Source organism: Sebastes umbrosus, chromosome 12, assembly GCF_015220745.1.
Source record: "Sebastes umbrosus isolate fSebUmb1 chromosome 12, fSebUmb1.pri, whole genome shotgun sequence".
Classification (NCBI taxonomy): domain Eukaryota; kingdom Metazoa; phylum Chordata; class Actinopteri; order Perciformes; family Sebastidae; genus Sebastes; species Sebastes umbrosus.
The window spans coordinates 19,483,145-19,503,919 of NC_051280.1; the positions used below are offsets into that span (position 1 = coordinate 19,483,145).

At 42.2% G+C, this 20,775-nt stretch overlaps 1 protein-coding gene across 3 annotated transcripts in view; it reads left to right on the plus strand.

Moving 5' to 3' along the window:
* LOC119498363 (ephrin type-B receptor 1-B) overlaps window positions 1-20,775 on the plus strand; it is a 168,563-nt gene that overhangs the window by 107,511 nt on the left and 40,277 nt on the right. For all 3 annotated transcript variants that reach the window (XR_005209107.1, XM_037787193.1, XM_037787194.1), the window contains exons 5-6: window positions 2,925-3,260; window positions 17,903-18,027. Coding sequence is in view for 2 of the 3 variants with exons in the window: in XM_037787193.1 (XP_037643121.1) it covers window positions 2,925-3,260; window positions 17,903-18,027 (461 nt within the window). In the remaining variant the exon portion in view is untranslated. The remainder of the gene's footprint in view (window positions 1-2,924; window positions 3,261-17,902; window positions 18,028-20,775) is intronic.

Consider the following 20,775-nt stretch of genomic DNA (forward strand, 5'->3'; position numbering starts at 1 on the left):
TGCAGAAGTGTTTATTTCGGGCACTGGGACACTTTATATTAGCAGCCGAGGGAGAAAACTGGACTATGGTCTATTACAGCCCAGGTGGCACCTTAACGTCCGCTCACTAAAAGGGCAGACATATCAGTCTGTGAGTCCACCTGTAGCAGTAGTCACAACTCAGACGGAGTCTTTGAGTACTTCATCATCAATGTATATGTGTGGGAGACAAGAAGAGTGGCATGGTATAATTGATCATAACTCTGTAGGTAATGCACATCATGATATTGCTGAATGACATTTTCACTTGTCCAGATGAGTTAAAGATACAATGACACTTAATAACAACCGGTTTAAATATTGTGAATCATTTTTAATTACAATATGATGCGAAACAGCAGAATTATCACTGTTTTATTTTGGTTAAATGTAGGAGAGCGACTCAAGAAACTTATTATGTTGTTAGAAAAAGCGGGATTATTATGGGGTATTGTCAGTTTGTGCCACCATGTAAACAGCTTACGCAGACTATTCCTTGACTCACAGTTTTGGCAGCAATGGCATTGTCGTTGCATGTAAACATGAGCAGATCTAATTGAGTACAAGCGCATTAATCACATAAGTAAAACAAACCAAAAGCAGCCAGTAAAAACAATACAACATTTTGGTCCTTAGTAACTGCACAAAATAGTTAACATGTAGTTTCTTGTGTCTTAAATGTGTATTATGACACTTGGAAAACCAGGTGACCAGACTTTGACCATCTCCACAAATTCAGCTGAAAAAGCTTCAATCATCTGGCTCCCAATTTGCATTGCTATAGGATGTGCTGTTCTGTGCTTTCTGGAGAATCACATTGACTTAGCTAGTTGGTTTGCTAGTATCATTGTGTCCCTGCGATTGTTAAAAGGGTATAAAACAAATTATGCAATTGGCCATACTGAACAAAAATAACATTGATACGTCCTCGTTGGCCTTGTGCAAATGACCTGACACTTCACACTGCTTGTTGCGAGTGCACTATTAAAATAGAGTCCTTACTGTGTACATGTCACAAAGAGCACTGGTGCTGCTTGGAGATGATGTTTTGCTCCTAAATGAAAGCAACATGTATGTAAGCACAATCAAATCTGACTGGCACAGCTAAATTGAATGCAAGCTGAGAGCCTGTAAGTAACATCCTCAACAAATTAAATCCTATGGCGAATTAAAACAGCCACAGGCTGCAGTAATAGTCTGCAAATCACTGGTTAAGTGGCCGTCACATCTGATTTCTGGTACCATCCTTGCATATGCGGAGCTCGCTTGTAATTGGGACGAAGGGGTGTGACGCCTCGTTCACACCTCAACCAGGCAATTTTTTTTCCTTTCACCGTTGTAAGAATACATTGATACAGACAGTGCAGGCATGAATACGCAGAAACAGATAGCTCAGGCGTGTGTGTTTGTGTCACATGCATTTTCCGCATGAGCAAATGTGCATTGCTTTTCCCAGCGATGCAAGTTTGGGGGCGAGTTCATGTATGTGATGGATGATACAAAGGATGCAAGCAGTGTGAGTAACATACGAAGCGCCTATTGTGCAGTCCCCAAAGGGGAAACGCTAAAGGGCTGCCAATTCCCTCGTATGGCCTGTTTCCACCAGCACACGCCCTTTTTCGCCATATTCTCACTCCACGAAATCTGGTAGCATCCACGGACCAAATTATGTGCCTTTCGACCATGTATCTGGAGCCAGACCATAATAATCACACTCTGGAGATCACGCCCTTCCTGTCACTGACCTCTCTGTTGTTAAGGCGCCGAGCCGAGGTCGTCGCAGTAACAGTGCCGTTCCCTCACCCTTGTGTGTTCGGGCGCTTTGTCCCAGCTCCCCAGGGCTATCTCACATGGCTTTGCAGCAACAATGATTAATTGTGTCTGTGTTGACTGAAGTAACTATCTGCCCTAAGCCCACGGAAAACTCAAGTGCTGTATCATAATATGCTTAAAAGTCTATATGTACGCTTGTTGTCATATCTTTCTCATGGGTAAAAAGAGAAGAGGAAAGGGAGTATGTTAGAGAGCTGAGTAATTCTTCAAAGGGTTTTCTAGCAGATTTTTAGTTTCACAGTAGTCATGGGTTTAGAAGTGGGTCAGTTAAACTACTCTTTTAAAGATAAAGGTCAGGCTTTATGGAGGATAAATTGGTACCAGATCAGCTCTGCAGGGCAGCCTCACTTAACCCAAGCAGCACTGACTAAGGGCTTTGGCGAGCTTCCGCTTTATCGGCAGTGTCTGGTATCTGAGAAGAAAGAGCTGCCTCTGAGCAGCTGCAGGGGACACAGCAGTCTCAGCGAAGCAAAATTATACACTGCCATTTGAGCAGATTTGAACTCTTAAAGAATTGCGCTCCATTTGCGGGAGGCTGAACAAGAAGCCACTTTTCTGCACCCTAATATTAAGCCACCATGCACTCAAGCAAAACAATTGTTTTATTATTTCTTGATTTCCTTCTGAATGTCGTCTTTGAGGTTCTGTTCCAGCTGCGGGCTATGAGGGAGTGAATGGGAGCGTGAATCTCCAGAGCCACTCGGATAAGAATACTCCATGCAACACTGCATTTTGCTAAATAACCAATGTTTGATAGACACAAACGTTTCGCTGTATGATCTCCCTGGGTGTGAATGGAATAAATTAGCATTACAATTGTGCTGAAGATGGAGAAAAAGGAGAAAAAGACAAGTTGCTCTCTTGGTCAACAACACTTTATTACAGGGTTGTAAATTGACTAAATTGACCTAACAGCAGGCAGATTTACCAAACAGTTTCTCTGACAAGCAATATGTTATTTTGCTTTAAGGATCATGACAGATTGCCTTCTGTTAAAATGTTTTCTAAAATGAAATGGGTCTAGCTGTAAAGGTAATTGTCCTAGCTTACATCTTTTCTCTGTGTGTCTCCAGGTGTCCCCTCCAGCCCAAGGAACGTGATCTCCATTGTGAACGAGACTTCTGTGATCCTGGAGTGGCATTCTCCCAGGGAGACGGGCGGCCGCGTCGACGTCGTCTACAACATAGTGTGCAAGAAGTGCCGGGCCGACCGACGCTCCTGCTCCCACTGCGACGACAACGTGGACTTCGTCCCTCGACAGCTGGGTCTGACTGACACCAGGGTGTTCATCAGCAACCTGTGGGCCCACACGCTTTACAGCTTTGAGATACAGGCTGTCAACGGAGTCAGCAATAAGAGCCCGTACCCTGCCCAGCATGTCTCCATAGACATCACCACCAACCAGGCTGGTAAGTGGCTGATATGGTAACTTTCCATACTAGTATTATTGTTTTGTTTTATTAAAGAGGACCTTTTATGCTAATTTTCAGGTGAATACTTGTATTTTGGGTTTCTACTAGAACATGTTTACATGCTTTAATGTTAAAAAAACTCTCTATTTTTCTCATACCGTCTATGCTGCAGCTCCTCTTTTCACCCTCTGTTTGAAACGCTCTGTTTGAGTTCCTGCCCTTCTGAAAAGCCCAGTCTGCTCTGATTGGTCGGCTGGCCCTCTGTTGTGATTAGTCAACCAAACCAAACTCTTTCCTCGTTCCAGCTCTGCTCTAACTAGCTTTGTTTGAGGACGTGCCAAACTAGCCACTAGGCAGGTGTGTTACTTGGTGACATCACCACATTACAGAAGAAAAGGCGGGACTTCAAGCGAGGCGAGTTCAGGTGCAGTGTTTCTGTGGGGGAGAGTAACTCCCTTTAGCGTGGACTTTGGGCTTTGTAACTTTGCAGATCTTTTACATGCACAACAAACTAAATAACACACTAAAGGAAAGGGGAAAAGCACAAAAACATAATAGGTCCTCTTTAAATCTATCCTTTCTGCAAGCAAAAACCTGAGTAAGTAGTTTTATATCAGTTTATTTGTGAAAACATTATTACCTCAAAGGAGCATCATTGCATTTCAGAGTCTTTCTTCAGGGCTGCTAAGATTTCACGTCGCACCACCGTGAATAATGATTTTAAAGCTTGAAGCGTGAGGCCAGCTGGTTCAGTGAAAGATATACATACGTGCTCCCTTTCTCAGCCTCTCTTCCCTGAATCAAAGTAATGGCTTTCCCTTTTGAAAACAAGATGGAGGAGTTCAGGCCCAGACCCAAGACACAGCATGTTACATTTTGTTGCAGGACAAGTGCCATTCACTGCACCATCCCTCTTTCCTTTGTAGTTTATTTACACATCAAATCCGATGATGGAAATAGCCCCGGTTTGCATTTCTCTTTGGGCATTCCAGGAATTCTTTCTTTTGCTAAAGGTAATCATCCCTCCAAGAACAACACACGACTCATTTATGAAACCTGTTTTTTTTTTTTTGAGGTTCACATCTGGAGGTTGCAGGCTGGTTCCTTCACAGACTGACGCATCTCTTTGTTGTTTGTCTTTGGTCTTTGTTTAATGAGACTTTGTTTTGAGAGCAATGCCGCACAGCAAGTCAGTACTTCTCTCTTCACAGAAGGCTACACCCCATCTGAAACCTGTCTGTAAATCTTCAGATTTACACACTGGCACTGCTCTCTGAATTAAGAAAAACAACAAGAGAATTAATCCTACATAATTCTGCACCTTTCTTAAATTCGAGTTACACTGAGCATTAGGCGTGATCCGCAAATCCGTCATTTCTTTGTTTCACTGCTCGTACCTTAGCTGACAGCAGACAGACATGCTGAACTACAAGTCTCACCTTTAGTGTTGTATAACAGCTACCTTGGTTCAACTGCGTTCACTGTTCAATACTTTAATGTCAGACTGAAGGAGACAGACCCAAGATAGATACGCGGACAGCTGTTGTTTTCAGGCTACACTGAAATATTCTTCTCTCTCTGCCCTCTCTCCTTGTCTGTCTCCCTGTATGTTTGTGTTTGTGTGTGCATTCTCTGACTTTGCTTGTGATGGATCCGAGCCCAGCGAATGAAAATGACCTTCATCCTGTTATCTTTCTCTCCTTCTCTCTCTCTCTTTTTCTCCCTTTCTGTCTCTCTGTATGTTTGCCGTGTGCTCATCCTCTAACTGTGCCTGATGGGACCTGAGCCCAGCCAATGGAAATGACAGGTCGAGGATATTGTCTTTGCCGGTCCTTTTTCGCTACAGTGTTTTTCATGCTCTTGTAGATCTTTGACTTGCACACAGAAGCACCTAACAAGAGACAAGTATTGACCAAGTGAAACATGTAAATGAGGCTCTCTTCATTTTTCTGTGGATGAGGCGGACCGTGAAAGTCACAGCGTGGGCTTGTGGGAGCTAATAACAGACATGAAGTGGAGTTACAGCGTGGTGAAAGACAAGAGCTTGTTGGCAAGGCTCCCATAAGGAAAGAGTTACACGTTTGTCAGCTTGGGGCCCTGGGACCTTTTTGTTGGACATGCACTATGATTTTCTGTGTTTTCTACTGTACATAGTCTGACCCAATGATGAAATACCTAATGTCAATTCAGGATTATTGATGCACATTTCCACTTTAATTGTGGAATGAACTTGAACATTTTCTCAAAGACCAGTGAATTTCCTTTATCCAGGTCCCTTTTGTATGGGAGTACATTTTGAAATTGAATTCGGTCCAGTTGGTGGAGGGCATACCGTATTTGATTGCGGTGACTCTCAGAAGAAAGTAATGACAAACTGAACTTGTCTTTGTCTGAAAATGAGTCAGAGGATGAGTGGGAGGGAAGTCAGGGTGGGATGGAGAAAGGGAAAGCTTTCTTTTTCTTTTCTTTTTTGACCAGACTGCAAGACTGTGACAGTGAAGGAGAGGAAAATGAGGGAGTAAATAGGTCTGATTATCAGGGTGGCCTAATGGTGCTGACTGTCCCCATTTGACAGGCTAATAGCACACTTGACAGATAGATGTAGAAGAAGCAATGCCCAGGCCTATTGTTGAAGTCTGCTACGGTAATGAGGTGTCTGCCAGTAATCTGCCAGGTCTATGTCCGGCCCTATGTGGTCCTTTGTAGCCAGGTAATTGCACTGGTCCTAGTTTCGACAGGGGGGTTTCATTGGCTGAAGAGGCAGAAGTATCCAGAAGGGATTCATGTTGATATGAATGCACTGCTAAAAAACTAAAAGAGGAGACACTCTTTAAAATGTAGGGCTCTATGTGTGTGGATTCATGAAGACTGCATTAAGAAATTTTCTGGGACCGTGAAATCCTCTTGTCCGTTCATTTGGTAGTTTTGTGCTCTGCGCCCTCGCATGATGCAAGGTTGAGAGAGGTGGCGTAACAAGTTCCATGTAAATGAAGTAGGAGAGGTGTATTCTGAGCCTGGAGCATCATGGGAATTCCCATTGCAATACCAGTCATCATACAAACAATGGGGTCATCGCGACAATCTTACACAATATATTGTAATTGTTGCAAATGGCAAGTAATGTGAAAGAAAAACAAGTGTAATCCAAATACATAAGCACTCTGCTGGTATCCAGGGTGTTGGTGCCCATTCTGTATATAACGGCAAACTTTTCTTTCATCTCACTATTAAAGCAGCGAAATGACAACAGCACGATTGAAACCCCCTCGAAACTGACTTGATCGCTTCAGCATCAGAATGACGTGAGACAAAAGCAAAGGATGGCACTGTTTGAACTAAACAGACGAACATCGCACAACCCTAATTTCACATGATGTCTTCTCTATGTCAGAGCCAGGCCTGGCAGTAGAATAGACAGATTTCTTTGTTCATGTGACATGGTCGTGTTTAAGCGCGTCTGGGAATGCACAGGTGCACAGATATCCGGGATATAAAAGCTTGAATTTGTCCATTGAATGTTTTCATTACGATTCTGTTTTAAATTGAAATCATAGGCAGAAACATGTGACTCTGGAAAGCTACCCATTTGGACTCTAACGAAGCCATGGCAGTGTGCATAAAAGCTCACACATTCATAAATCATAAAAAGTCATTGTGAGATCTTTTTTATTTTTCCTAGTTTTGAAAGTGGAATTCATTTTTGCCAGGAGAATGTGGCAGAGTTAAAGGTAAAGGGTGCACAGTCTCCTCTAATGCCTCTTGGCTCTGCCTGTCAAGGTGAGCCATTTTTGTCATGTGCTGTTGTGCTCAGCAGCAGCTGTTTGAGATGAGTAAAATGACTGCTTAGTAGATAATAATTAATCAACATACCCTCTTGTTTATTTTCCATTTCATCCATCCTTTCTGCAAACAACATGCATGGATGTGCCTCCGCTTAATATGAAAGTAAATTGCTAGTGCATTTATATAATGCACAAATTTTTTGTGCAAAGCAGAAGAGCGATTTCGGTCATCACTGTGACCATGTCATGTAAATAAGGGCCTGTAATATCAATCACATGCACGTACATCTCCACTCCACCCCTCTTTATTATAGACCCCTTTTTCTAGGGTTGGACAGGCTGTTTTGGGGGAAAGATAGCAGATCAATAGTATACAGGAAACTGTGTGTGCATGTCTGTAAAGGAGAGACTTGTGGGCACCCATAGAACCCATTTTCTTTCATTTTTTCATATCTTGAGGTCAGAGGTCAAGAGATGCTTTTGAAAATCGCCATGCCAGTTTTTTTCGCCAAAATTCAGCCTAACTTTAGAACGTTATTTAACCTCCTTTCCCGACATGCTAGCTTGACATGGTTGGTTAGTCACTGGCACCCTCAAGGAGTGGAAGAGGTTAAAGGACCACTTCACCAATGTTCAACCTCATCTTAATTTATAGCCATTACATTGACTGGCTTACTGTACATACAGCATTTGCCAATAGCGCAACAAAATCTACTGTATGGCTGCAGTCTCAAGCTAAGCAAAAGCAAGAAAAATGCAGTTTTCCTGTTGTCAATGCCTAGTTTTAAATTTTTGTAGTTTCAAAGTCTCACAGTTCTGTCTGGTTACAATAATGTCAAGACCAAAATAAATCTTTCTTGCTTACTCTGCTCAAAACCACATCATCAGACATGGGATTTTGCAGCCTTCCCATGAGATACAGACTGTTGACAAGTGTAATGGTATATTATTACCCTTCTAGTACTTTAAGAATGTCAGCCTATGAGAGAATAGATAAAGGTGAAGTGGTCCTTTAAGTCAGATTACCCAGGAAAGATAAAGTTTGTGCTTGTCTCAATGGAGTCTTTGCCTTTTCAACTTGACATGGCTCTAGTGTGGACTGTTGTGAGATTAAGGAAGACCAAGAGACCCCCTAGAAAACAGTAAGGCGGCAGTCATTTGGCGGGGTTATGGTCTAAATTGGCCATGAGGAGACAAAGGTGAGAGGAGGAAAAGTGGACGAGAAGGAGGAGAGGAGGGAGTTGAAGGGATTTAGTGTGAATCACCGAAGAGGCCATTTAACTGCCCTCGATCCCAGCGTGTGTCTGGGAGGAAGGACTGATCAATAGTGTGATTTAGGAGTTCATTCACAGCCTGTGCTCTCCAGGAGATACTCGCGCACACACACATATACAGATACAGACATACAAAGATTATATATGACCCCCTCTTAGGCTATCATTCACGCCTGGCCTGAACTTAGTCATATTTATCTATGTTAGCTATAGAAAACCAGCCATTTTATGTCTCTTTGTGAAATAGTGTGGTTTAATTTTGAGGGTGGGAGACATTCTCTGCTTCTAGTGAATTTATTAAACTGCTGAATGACCACAAAGATAAATATATGGTAGTCACGTTGTGGGCGATAGAAGTACTTGTGGTGAAAAACTACAGACATGGCAGCCATGTTTTCTTATGCAATCCATCCTGGACACTTAACTTACATCCAGCACTGCTTCATATTTAGAGGGTATTTTTCATCATTTACACATTTTACAACTCCTTTCCACTCTACGCGGGGGTGGTTTGATGAACAATGCGTGAGAAAAAGAAAAAAAAGTCAATAAACCTCACGACTGGTGCTATCTTTTTCAACTAACGCCTGATGCTCAACAGTTTCTCTGATCTTACATGCACAGCCTCCTTGACCTAGATTATGTGCCAACAGTCCCTCAGACCGCAGAATGCCAAGTATATCTACAAACAATCCTCCTCCACTTAGCTGCTCTGTTTGGAGAGCTATTCCCACAGAAATGCAAACACCGCTATCCTCGGCCTTCTATGGGCAAGTCCGACCGGGTGGTTTGCATTCAAGATGCTAAGATGTTATGCGCTGGACTGAAATCCAAACAACCAGACGAATTAAAGAGATCTGCGCTCTGTGGGGTTCTAAAATCAGACGGGATGTTAGGCAAACATGTCCGTGGAGGGTATTCAAGACACCACTCATTATGTCTTTACAGTTTACAGCCTACAGAGTCTTTCCATTTGTTTTTGGGGGGGGTTCTTTTTCCTTGTTTCTTCTCCTATCGCTGTTGCTTCTACGTATCAGAGCTAGGGTGTCCAAGAGTTTCATCATCTTAGACAGTTCTTCAGGCTCTCTCCGGGTGCCATTTTTATTTCATTTGATGCCTGTTCTCATAAATGTTGGATCCTGTCCCCGGACCCAGAAAGGGAGGTATTAGCTGCAGGCAAAAATAAAAGTGTGGGCTTGAATGCTACTGAGCTTTTTCGTCAATTCTGATGTCTTCATATAGTGTGTTAAGTGGCGCTACAAAGTCTGTGTGTGTTTGTGTCTGTGTGAAAGTATGCTCACGCAGTGTACTTGTTCTTTTTAACTTAGAGCTCCGTTTAGAGTCGTCCACGTATAATGTGATTTTTGAAATAATTCCAACCATGGTTCCTTGACAGAAATCCATGGTGCTGAACTGATCCCTCTTTATGATGTTTGAGAGAGGCCCATTACCATGTAGTCATGGCTGGCTTGGCCGTCTGAGCCCCTGCTAATAGGGAGGGTGGTAGTTAAACCTACGCCTTTGACAGAGGCACAGCACATGACTATAGGCAGCTCTCCCCGTCTGAGACACTGAGCCCCTATTAGGAGGCTGCATGGTTCAATGGTGTGCCAGCATGTGCACTACAGAGAAAGAACAACTCTGCTAGTGAATGCGCCCATATGTATTTGTGCGTTTGTGTGGTTTTTTTCTGTACACAGAGTTGAATGAAAATTTGGTACGAGATCAGCCGACCAATTATAGTGCAACTTTCTGTCCAATCAATTCACTGAGAGTAGCTGAGGCAGAGCAGGAACTTCCAGCTGGGAATTCAGAGTTGAAAGCTGTGCTGCATGAGGAACACAGACGGCCGGGAATCTCACAACGAGAGAGAGGACACAGTGAGAGGAGAGAGTTAGAGACGTTAATCATTTATGCTCATTTTGGGGTGGAACTCATAAAACTAACATTGGCTACTTTGTACGGGGTACAGAATACATTTTACTTACTGTATAAAAGGGAACTTCACCAATTTTACACAAGTAGTTCAGTTTTTTAGTCATGGGGAGTACTTCTCAGCCTGTGAAAGTTTTATAATGTCTTCAGGGGCTGTTGGGAGTTTTCTAAAGTCTGAAAATTACCCTTGGTGATGTCATTTTGCTTAATCTAACTACCAATTCTTAACAGAAAGCATGCATTTTGGGTCTGGAGTTTGGAAGATGAGGGCTTTTACTTGGCAGGACAGGCGGCAACTTCCAGTTCTTAAAAGTGAAGCCAATGTGGAAGTGCTTTAAACTTGCATTCTTTCTAATAGCCAGCAGGGGGCGACTCCTCTGGTTGCAAAAAGAAGTCTGATTGTATAGAAGTCTTTGAGAAAATGACCCTACTTCTCACTTGATTTATTACCTCAGTAAACATTGTAAACATGAGTTTATGGTGTCAATCGCTAGTTTCAAGTCTTCTTCAATACAGCATGATGTTCATTTAGTAAATTATGGTCCCATTTAGAGTCAAATAGACCATAAAACAGGGTATGCTTTAGGGCGTGTCTATTTTGTGATTGACAGGTCGCTACCACGGCGTTGTCAGGTCTGGGAGTTCTCCGTGTTTTCGTCTTAAAGCTTTAACCCTTTCACAATGTGTGTTCAGTTCATGAAAGTTAATTATAACACTTTCGCCGCCTAAAAATGTCTTATTCAGCATTTGATTCTACTTAGCTCCACCCTCTCGTGTCACTTGTGGTTGCAAAAAAACAAGATGGCAAAGGCCATAAACCAAGATGGCAAAGGCCAAAATGCAGATCTTGAGGCTTCAAAATGGCAGTCCACAAACCAATGGATGAAGTCCACTTCTTATATACAGTATATGGGCAGGGAGTGTCCAGCGAAGTCACACCATTGAGTTGCATTACGGGAAACATAAGAGTTTTTGGGCAGTTATCCATAAAAGGGACTAAAAGTAAGGATGCATCAGTTTTGACCGTTCTTTATAGTTTGTCTCTAATGAGCCTCTCCAGTATTAAATCACCGGTGTGCTCTTTTAAGATGTAGAACAGCACATTTGATATGCCGACCCCTCTCCACGTGAATCATGGTGACTGCACACTGACTGAAGTAACAATAATGAAAACAGAGGCTCGGGTCTGTGCCAGACATGTAAAATGATGCCCCAACTCATCTGTATTCCAAAGTAGATTAATCGTACAAAGGTAAAGAAGCTTTTATTCTTTCATCACTTTCTTTCAAACCCTCTCTTACCTTTTTTCCCTCTGTCTCTCCTCTCCCTTTCTCTCCCTTTCTCTCTGTCTCAGCCAGACACTGGGAGGCTTTGACTTTGATTAATGGTGAGCCAAGCTCTGCATTAAAAGCCAGGGGCAGCAAGTGGGGCCAGATAAAAGTGGAGCACAGGAGCAAGGGATGGGAGGGGTGGAGGGAGGAGAGAGGAGTGCAGGACACAGTCACCAATCACTGTCAGCGTCGGCGTCCCAGGGTGACAGTGGGGGACGCAGTTGGAGGGGACAGCGGTGCTTCATTGGGCTGAACCTCGCCCTCATACAGGCACAACACATTGTCTCTGACAGGCTCTTCACACATAGGCTACGAGGACACACAGACACACATGCATGTGCACACGCTACTTATCTCTCGCTCCTGCTTTTCCTCTCGAAAACACGGTCACCGTCTGTCCAGTGGGACTCGCCAGTGAGAAAAAAAATGTGAGAATTTGTGTTGGAAAGACTGAATTTTATAATCAGAATTTACACTTGCTCGCCTAATAATCTGACTAATTTGTCATTGTGTTCAATTTAATTAAAGTCGAGATGAAATTAAAAATGCCTTTTTAACCCTTCTAGATCACATCCCCGGGCAGATTGTGCACTTATTAAATAATATATGCAAACATTTTTTTAACAAAAAATCCAATTATCTTTTCTTCCTGTAAAACAAAGTATGACTTGCGTAAGCTAGTACCAATCAATTTCAACCAATAATATCTTAACATCCATCCATCAATCAGCCTGCAACTTTTACGGTCGTGTCAAAAGGGTAACCTGCAAATTGCAGAACTCGCAAAAACTTGCAAAGAACTCTTGCGAGACCCGCTGCCCAACGACCTGTCCTAACCTTAACCATTCAAGATCAATGCCTAACCTTAACCATTCGAGGTCAATGCCTAACCTTAACCATTCAAGATCAATGCCTAACCTTAACTATTCAAGGTCAATGCCTAACCTTAACCATTCGAGGTCAATGCCTAACCTTAACCATTCAAGATCAATGCCTAACCTTAACTATTCAAGGTCAATGCCTAACCTTAACCATTCAAGATCAATGCCTAACCTTAACTATTCGAGGTCAATGCCTAACCTTAACTATTCAAGGTCAATGCCTAACCTTAACTATTCGAGGTCAATGCCTAACCTTAACTAATCGAGGTCAATGTCTAACCTTAACTATTCAAGGTCAATGCCTAACCTTAACTATTCGAGGTCAATGCCTAACCTTAACTAATCGAGGTCAATGCCTAACCTTAACTAATCGAGGTCAATGCCTAACCTTAACTATTCGAGGTCAATGTCTAACCTTAACTATTCAAGGTCAGTGCCTAACCTTTACCATCTAGCGAGTGTTTTGCAATTTGAGTGTTGCCTTCTAGACACGACCAACTTTTACAACAAGGGTGGAGGCTCCATATTGTGCTACATTCTAAGCCCACCCACTTTTTATTGGTCCAATCAAATGCGAAGGATTTGATTTAAATCCCTCTTGTAACTGTACACTGCTCAAATGTTCTGTTTCACTGGGAAGTATGCACAGTAAAGAAGCTAAAGACGCTCTTACCTCCGTTTCACCGGGACTTGACACTACGGTCATGTTATCTAGGGTTACTTTTGCCTCAACTGATCAGTAGTAACTGACATATCATTCCTGTCGTTGTCGTTTACAGGTGACGTAGAAACCTTGGTAGCACTCACAAGAAGAAGTTAACATGTTGATCAAATACTGATGATTATGCCAAACTAAGTTGTTAGTAGAAAAAGGAGTTGCTCACAGGAAGATGATGTCTCAATCCTTAATACCACCTACAAAGCTCTGATTGGCTCTGTTGCTTTTCCAAATGGGGTTATAAAAGCCCTCAAATCTGCTGTGGATGTGGGTAGTGATTCAGAGGTCTCAACCCAGACTAGCACACATTTAGACACTTGATGCTCAGCACTTGAAAACATGCATAAAAAATTATCCATGGTAAAAATGGATGTTATTCTGTCTGCGCGCCTGAATGCATGAATTGAGTTGGGACCAGGACTCGAGGCCATGGCTGTGGAATTACCTCTCCTTCTCAGCCCCTTTTTTCCATTGCAGGAATTTGTGTGTGGAGTGCCCCTCCCCTGGGTCTGTCAGGAACAGTGTGTGCCTGTGGCCGGTAATTGATAATGCGGCCCAGGCAGCCCTAGCCCTGGTCAGTGGAGCGTGAACCAGCCTGAGAGGCAGAGAGGCTGAAGTGCACCGAGGTGAAGCTTAGCCCTCACACTCTCTGTGTAAGGTATGAGAGAGAGGGAGGGAAGGAGGGAGGGAAGGCAGGAGGTGAGAGCCAAGGGAGGGAGACGTAACAGAATCCATTCGCACTGACAGAATAAACAGTCATTTGTTTATAGTTACATTTTAGGTAATTATCTGACACTCAAATCAAGAAATACTTACTCTAATCAAAACCGTAGAATAAGCCACCATTGAGTGGAAAGGTTTCTCTTTACAAAAACTCCCGTGACCATCGAGTGGTTGTGCAAGGGTGAAGTACGAATAGAAGGGAAAGAAGTAGAATACGCATTAAGGAGTCTGGTAAAAAGGATCATTTAGTTGTGAGAGGGTGCTATTTGCTGCCTTTTGAATAGAGGAGGTATTCAGGAAGATGGTGAGTGGAGACCAGGTGGAGGGATGACGAGGCCTCAGCAGCGAGCAGGCCGACAGCCAAGAGGCTGATGGGCACAAAATGTAGAGCATGGGCTTGTGCGGGGCTGTATTTATGCCTGCAGACATGGGGGGTGGAGATTCGTTTCCAGCGCTGTATACAAGCACCGAGGCTTTGAACTTAATGTGAGCAGCCGCAGAATCAATTTTTAATCAAACTTACTTGTATGTTCACAAATTGGTTTGATGAGTAAGTTTGGTTGGATTCATCATCTTTGAACTCTGAGACTAAATTAGAGTTTATCTCAGCACCTTAGAGGAGTTTGTGATCATACAGTCAGATTTTGGGGCATATTCACATGGCTTTAAAGAGACTGATTTGTGCATAAAAGCTAAGCAATTTGTATTTTTGTTTAATATTTTGTGACATTTTTAAATTTCTGTCGGTGCACACAGATTATGACCGAATCGTTCACCCCATAGTCACCAAAGTAAATATTGGATCCATTTTTCACAAGCCACATACAGTATCTTCCAAACATTCTGACACCAACACGACAGCGAACACGCCATGACTGCACCCACTTAGGAGACAGGAAGTGTAACCTATTTCAAACCATTGCGGAGCTTGAAATGCAATATTAACAAACAACTGTGCAACTGTCATCAGATTCTGATTCAGATGTTACTCTGCCCTAACTGGTGCATGGAAGTATGACTCATCACATTTTTCCAACTGAGCCCCGCCCTTTTAAACAGGGAAGAAGAGCACAGAGAAAAACACAAATACAGAAATCTCTGAAGGGCCATAAAAACTAAAACTGTTCTAACTTTTGCAGAAAATAGTGTGTTCACGTGGGACCGTGTCATTTATAGTAAGAAGATGATGAAAGAATATGTTTGCAGGGCCTTTAAATCCACTGAAAAGGGACACAGGAAAATGGAGCAGGAAGATCTCCAGCAGCAACAATAGTTTGTTTAGAACAAATAGAAGAAAAAACATTGCAATTAGCATGACCGGTGAAAAGACAAAATACCTCCAGAACCTTTTAACTTGATTATTAGCGGTCTAAATGATCCCTGGGAAGTGTATAATGATTTGAACTGTGCAGATTTTAGAAACTGCTGCCTGTGACATTTAGGAACTTGTCCGTTTGCCCTAGATTACACATATTTACATAACAAATAGATGCAGAAAAAGTGAGTATCAGCACCAGGGAAATGTACTTTTTTTCCTCACAGAGGAGAAAATCTGAACTACCTTGACGCTGCTGTCAGCAGTGACAGGATATCCGCGGATTTGTTAAATGTCAACTGTGAGGAAATCTGCCAAGGTATCATAGCAAAAAAGACAGGAGGATGGACTCTGCAATGGCATACGATACCTGTTCTGATGGTAAATTAGGCTCTTTTCTTATCTATCTTTATAATGCCTACAGTAAAGACAGGCAGTTGTACTTAGATTTCTGTCTAACTGAAATGTAAAGATGTGAAACCAGCACACACACATGCACACATACTGTATATACAGAGTTTTATTCTGGATGATGTCTTCCTCATGTCCAATAACACAATCTTTGAGCTGCATTTGAAGAGCAGCGAGGAACAGGGGTGATGAAGGGATGACAGTTCAGAGGACAGAAATGACGGAATGAGCAGGAAATTGCTGAGTGTCTGGGTTAATTGACAGCCCATGTGTGCTTTCAGGTGTACTGGGGCTGAAGGAGGAAATAGACTGGGCAGCTGGGCCAAAACGATCACAATGTTAGCGCTCCGTTTACTGAATAACCTGTGGTTCATACATAGATGTTTTTGTTTTTTCATGTTGGCTAGAGAATGTCCTCTTTGTGAGTATAGTTTTATAGAAACTCAGGGTCTTTGTTTTGTTGAAGATCCAGTGCAGTCTGCTTGTGCCTGCAAAGTGGCAGTTTTATTGGATGCAAGCATATTTTTTCCTGCCACTGTTTAGTCATTTCATGGCTCACCATGACAGCATTTGCACAGAAATCAGCAATTGCTGTCTACTGTAAGACTCTATATTAGGCATGGGATGATATGCAAATACGATGCACGATATTATCCCGATAATCATCAAAATATGCTTAAAACTATTAAAATGGCACTAAAACACACTAGAATAAGTTTTCCTTACATTTTGCTAAGAAACAAATATTTTATTGCATCACAGATAGGACACACAACTTCAATTAAGGTCCGCCTGCTTAAATAAAGGATGAATAAAACTCATGTACGATATTCATGATTATCCCGATAATGGAAATTCACCACAATCAACTTATTGTGAGTGTTTTTTTTATCATGATCCACAATAAAATCCTATATCGTCCCCTCCTGAATTAAAACACAATCAATTTTGTGTCATTTTTGTCAAGTTACGTCCAGATCAGCGAATCAGATACACATCTTCCCTTCATGTTAGATTTGCCCATTTCATTTTAACATACATTCCTGAACATGTCTAACTGAATGGCTCCTGAATGAGAGCAATTTAATATGACCCTCTACATGCTATTCTGATGAATAATCTCTGCTGCACTGTGCATTATACTGTAAAGTTAGATGCATGCCTACTCAGGTTCACTTACTTGAGCACAATCATGGTATTACTGCAACACAAAAGCCCAGTTAAGCTATTTATATAACTGCATGAATTACTTTAAAAATGCAATTACAGTACATTAGTAAATGGCTTATACTGAGACAGCACAAATGACTTGTTTTCTTTCCTGCCATACTTAATTTTTACAAAAACAACGGCGTCATTATTAAACAACATTACATCATGTTGTTTAGCATAGCCATATGTAGTAATTACTGCATCCCAATGCATCCTGTGGATGCCACACTTGGTGCTCCGATATTCTCTCCATGATAGCCAAAATCACTCATCCCAAAAGCGAACTAAATCCAACATGATTGGTTGCTGGACTCACGCCAGACTCGTGGTGACTGACCATCCTGGCGCAAAGGTAGCCGGAGTCCTGCTAACTAGAGCTGACACTCAGCCCAAGTCCACACCCTTAAAATCTTTGCCAATTCTGACAGCCTGATTTCGGCCAAAGCCGGCACATATTTGGTCGTGCAGTGCCAGAATACGGCTGAGCGAAGCTCTAAGCGGCCCGACTCAGCTGGCTACCTGGGTACTGATGAGAGTTGCTGAAACTTGGATTCTGTGCTGAGCACTGATAGCTGATGATGGTTTGTTCTGGGTACACACATTGGATGATATGTATTGCAATCGTGCACTGTTTTTAAAATGCGCACCATCATTCCTGAAAGTGCAGATAATGTACCAACTATAATTAGCTGTCATAAAAGTTATGTGAATATTAGGCAGATAATGTCCCATAGCTGGCTTGATATACCAATTTAGAAATCTAAAGTAAAGAATTAATATGGCTTCAAAAGGCCACTGTCATGTTTTAGGAAAATATGAACTGGCTGGCGAGCTGCGCTGCACACATAATCTAAACTCTCACCTTGTGGCTAATAAAATGATTTAAGATTATTTATACAATATTATCATGTGTGTATTATTAACATGATATCAATATTTCATTTTAAAATATCACGGTAATCATCAATACCGGTATATAGCGACACCCCTAATCTGTAATAATCAATGTTATTCTAGATATGTATTTAATTAGTTTTACTCTTTCTGTGTCCTACAGCTCCCTCCATAGTTCCCATCATGCACCAGATCAGCTCCACCATGAATAGCTTCACACTGTCTTGGCCACAACCAGAACAGCCCAATGGCATCATCCTGGACTATGAACTGCGCTACTACGAAAAGGTAAGATAAGTGTATGCGTGTGTGTAAATGCATGAATTTACATGTTTATGTCTGATAGCATATACAGTATACTGTAAGTGCCAGCTCTTTCAGAGACGAGGTGTTGTCTCCTACTCTGCACATGCATAGCAAACTGCATTAAAGCCCCCCAAAAACTCTAAGCTCTCCCTGATATCTGTGAGCAGAATCCCCTGGGTTGATAATATGTTCTTTCACTGTGTTCACTCCATCTCTCCCACTGTTCTTTGGTTTCTGCTGCTGATGAAGTGAATAGGTTGACCTCTGCTCCAGGCCCACTCTGCACAGTGCAGCAACCTGTCCCGCTGTGAAAATGCATTGCGTCTGGGGGGAGTCACATCGACCCGTCTGCTCGCACACAATACGTCTGCTTTATTAAGTCGCCAGCCCTACCCCACAGCGCCTGTGCTGCTCCAGTATTGACCTGTAGGCTTTTCCCAAGGCCTTCGACATAATGATACTCAGAGATCGGAGACTCTAGCTTTTTGTTTGGGCCCTTGTTTGTCCTCCTAAAGCTGATCGATAGTTATAGCAAGGTTGGTCATGCACATTTTTTTCCTTCAGTCTTTGTCATCTTAAGCTTAGACTTTTGCGAGACTCGACTCGACCTATGTTCTGCTCTCCAAATAAAAGACAAAAATCAATAGCGTTTTATAAATGTTTTTCTTTTTCTGTCGAGTTATTTATTTCACACAAACTCATTTTGGCTAAGGCTCGTGGATCAATATTCACAGCTCCACCTCAGAGTAGTGTTTGTCACATTTAGCATTTTCTATCTGAGAGAACAACAATCATGTTTTTAAATTATGTTTGCAGTTGGAAAACTCAGTTATCCAATAATAGCCGCATTGCTTGCCGCTTCCCCCTCTGGCGTTGCACAGGTCATGAAATTGAATCCGATTGCCATTGCCCCGAGAAACCTTATCTGCCAGACAGCTTAGTGTCGTGTAAATAACACTTATACAGCCTCCCATTAGCTCATGAATATCAATGAAACCTAATCCTATTGATGTTTATGTAGCATGTCTTCGCACAAATAGATGAGCACGGGGTAATCACAAATTAGTGAATTAACGAGGACAAGATTGCTAATTGCACTAGGATGATTCAGGTGACAGAGAGGTTGCGCTCTACGCTGTCTACCTCGGTCTTAATGCACCTTCATATCCCCCTGTATATTTGAAAATGTACCACCACGCCGAGTGTGCGTAAGACAGAAGGTGAGTCAGAGTGATTGCTTTGCGCCACACCAGGCTTCGGAGATGAGATTGCCACGTTGGTGGTCCTCCCTTGACACTCTGTATTTTGGATGTGACGAGGCTTTTTATAGGCTCTAAACAGACTTTTCCTCAGCCAGCCACTGCTGTCCAAAGTGTCACTGCTGATGTGTTTTTGTGCCTGATTAAGCACCAACCCTCAGAGGAAGAAAAAAAACAGATGGTGGCAAATCGGATGCCATGTGTGTAATTTCCATACCAGTTAAAATTTATTACACACATGCATGATGAAAAGTCGTCATAAATCCTCAGTGTCACACGCGTTGGCTTGTACTGTTGCATGCATGTTTAGCCTGCTTGTTGCATACGGAGAAGCAGGAAATTAAACTGTGGTCCATCGAGGTCAGTGCTGCCAGCTCTCTATTGATTTCCTGAATGCTTGAGAGGTCCAGAAAATCTGGAAGTTTCACACAGCCGCAAAGTGATGATGTGGCCTTTTAGTCATGAGAGGCAATTATGGAGGGATGTCTTTCACCATGTCTATCACACACTCCCAGCTTTACCCAGCACTATAGGCTGGATAATACAGTCATAAAAAATGGGCTTTTTATATATAAAAATGGCCTTGCTCTACTCACCTTCTTTTTTATGCATCTCACTGATGCTTGCATTAATCTGAGAGTAGTCACACTGTTATGGCTCTGGAGTTGATTGTCTCAGCGTGCCTGGCACAGTCAGCCAGTCCTTTAGCACAGCAGAGAGCTGTCTCTCTTTACACTCCATCTCACAGGAAGCCCCCTACAGTATACCCATTTACAAGAGCGACTTCTCCAGCAGCATGGCATTGTCACATTCTGTGTTGAGTAATACCTCAGGGTAATCATAAAAGAGCATTCAACTTTTTTTTTTTTTTTTTTTTTCCATCCTTTGCTTAATGTTGAGGTTTTAGCCGTCGACCTGATAACATATTTCGCACAACTAATTGTTGAAGATGCAGGAACATATTTTTATGCCTCTGTGCCAGCAACAGCTGTGGCCGGAGGCATTATGTTTACACATTGTTCGTCCATCCGTACCATTCTCGTGAACACGATATCCCAGGAACGCATGGAGATAAAAAGTCCACTTGAACTCAAGGATGAACGATTCAAATTTGGTGGTCAAAAATCAAAGGTCACTGTGACCTTACAAAACACATTTTTGGCCATAACTCAAGAATTCAAATGCTAATTATGACAATTTCACACAAATGTCTAATAGGATAAAATGATGAAGTGATGACATTTTGGACAGACGTGGATGTAAACTGCAACTTGACTGGTTGGCGGAGGAATACAACCTTGAGGGGGTAATTCTAGATGAATAAGTAATTCAAAAAGAAGAAAAAAAAGATTATTTTTGTGACACGTTTGTCTTGATTTGAAAGTTCACAGTCGAGAGTGATTAATTAAATATGGAGCTGTCATGGGACAAAGGTCCACAGATAGTTTTGAACTATGAACATGCTTGTTTG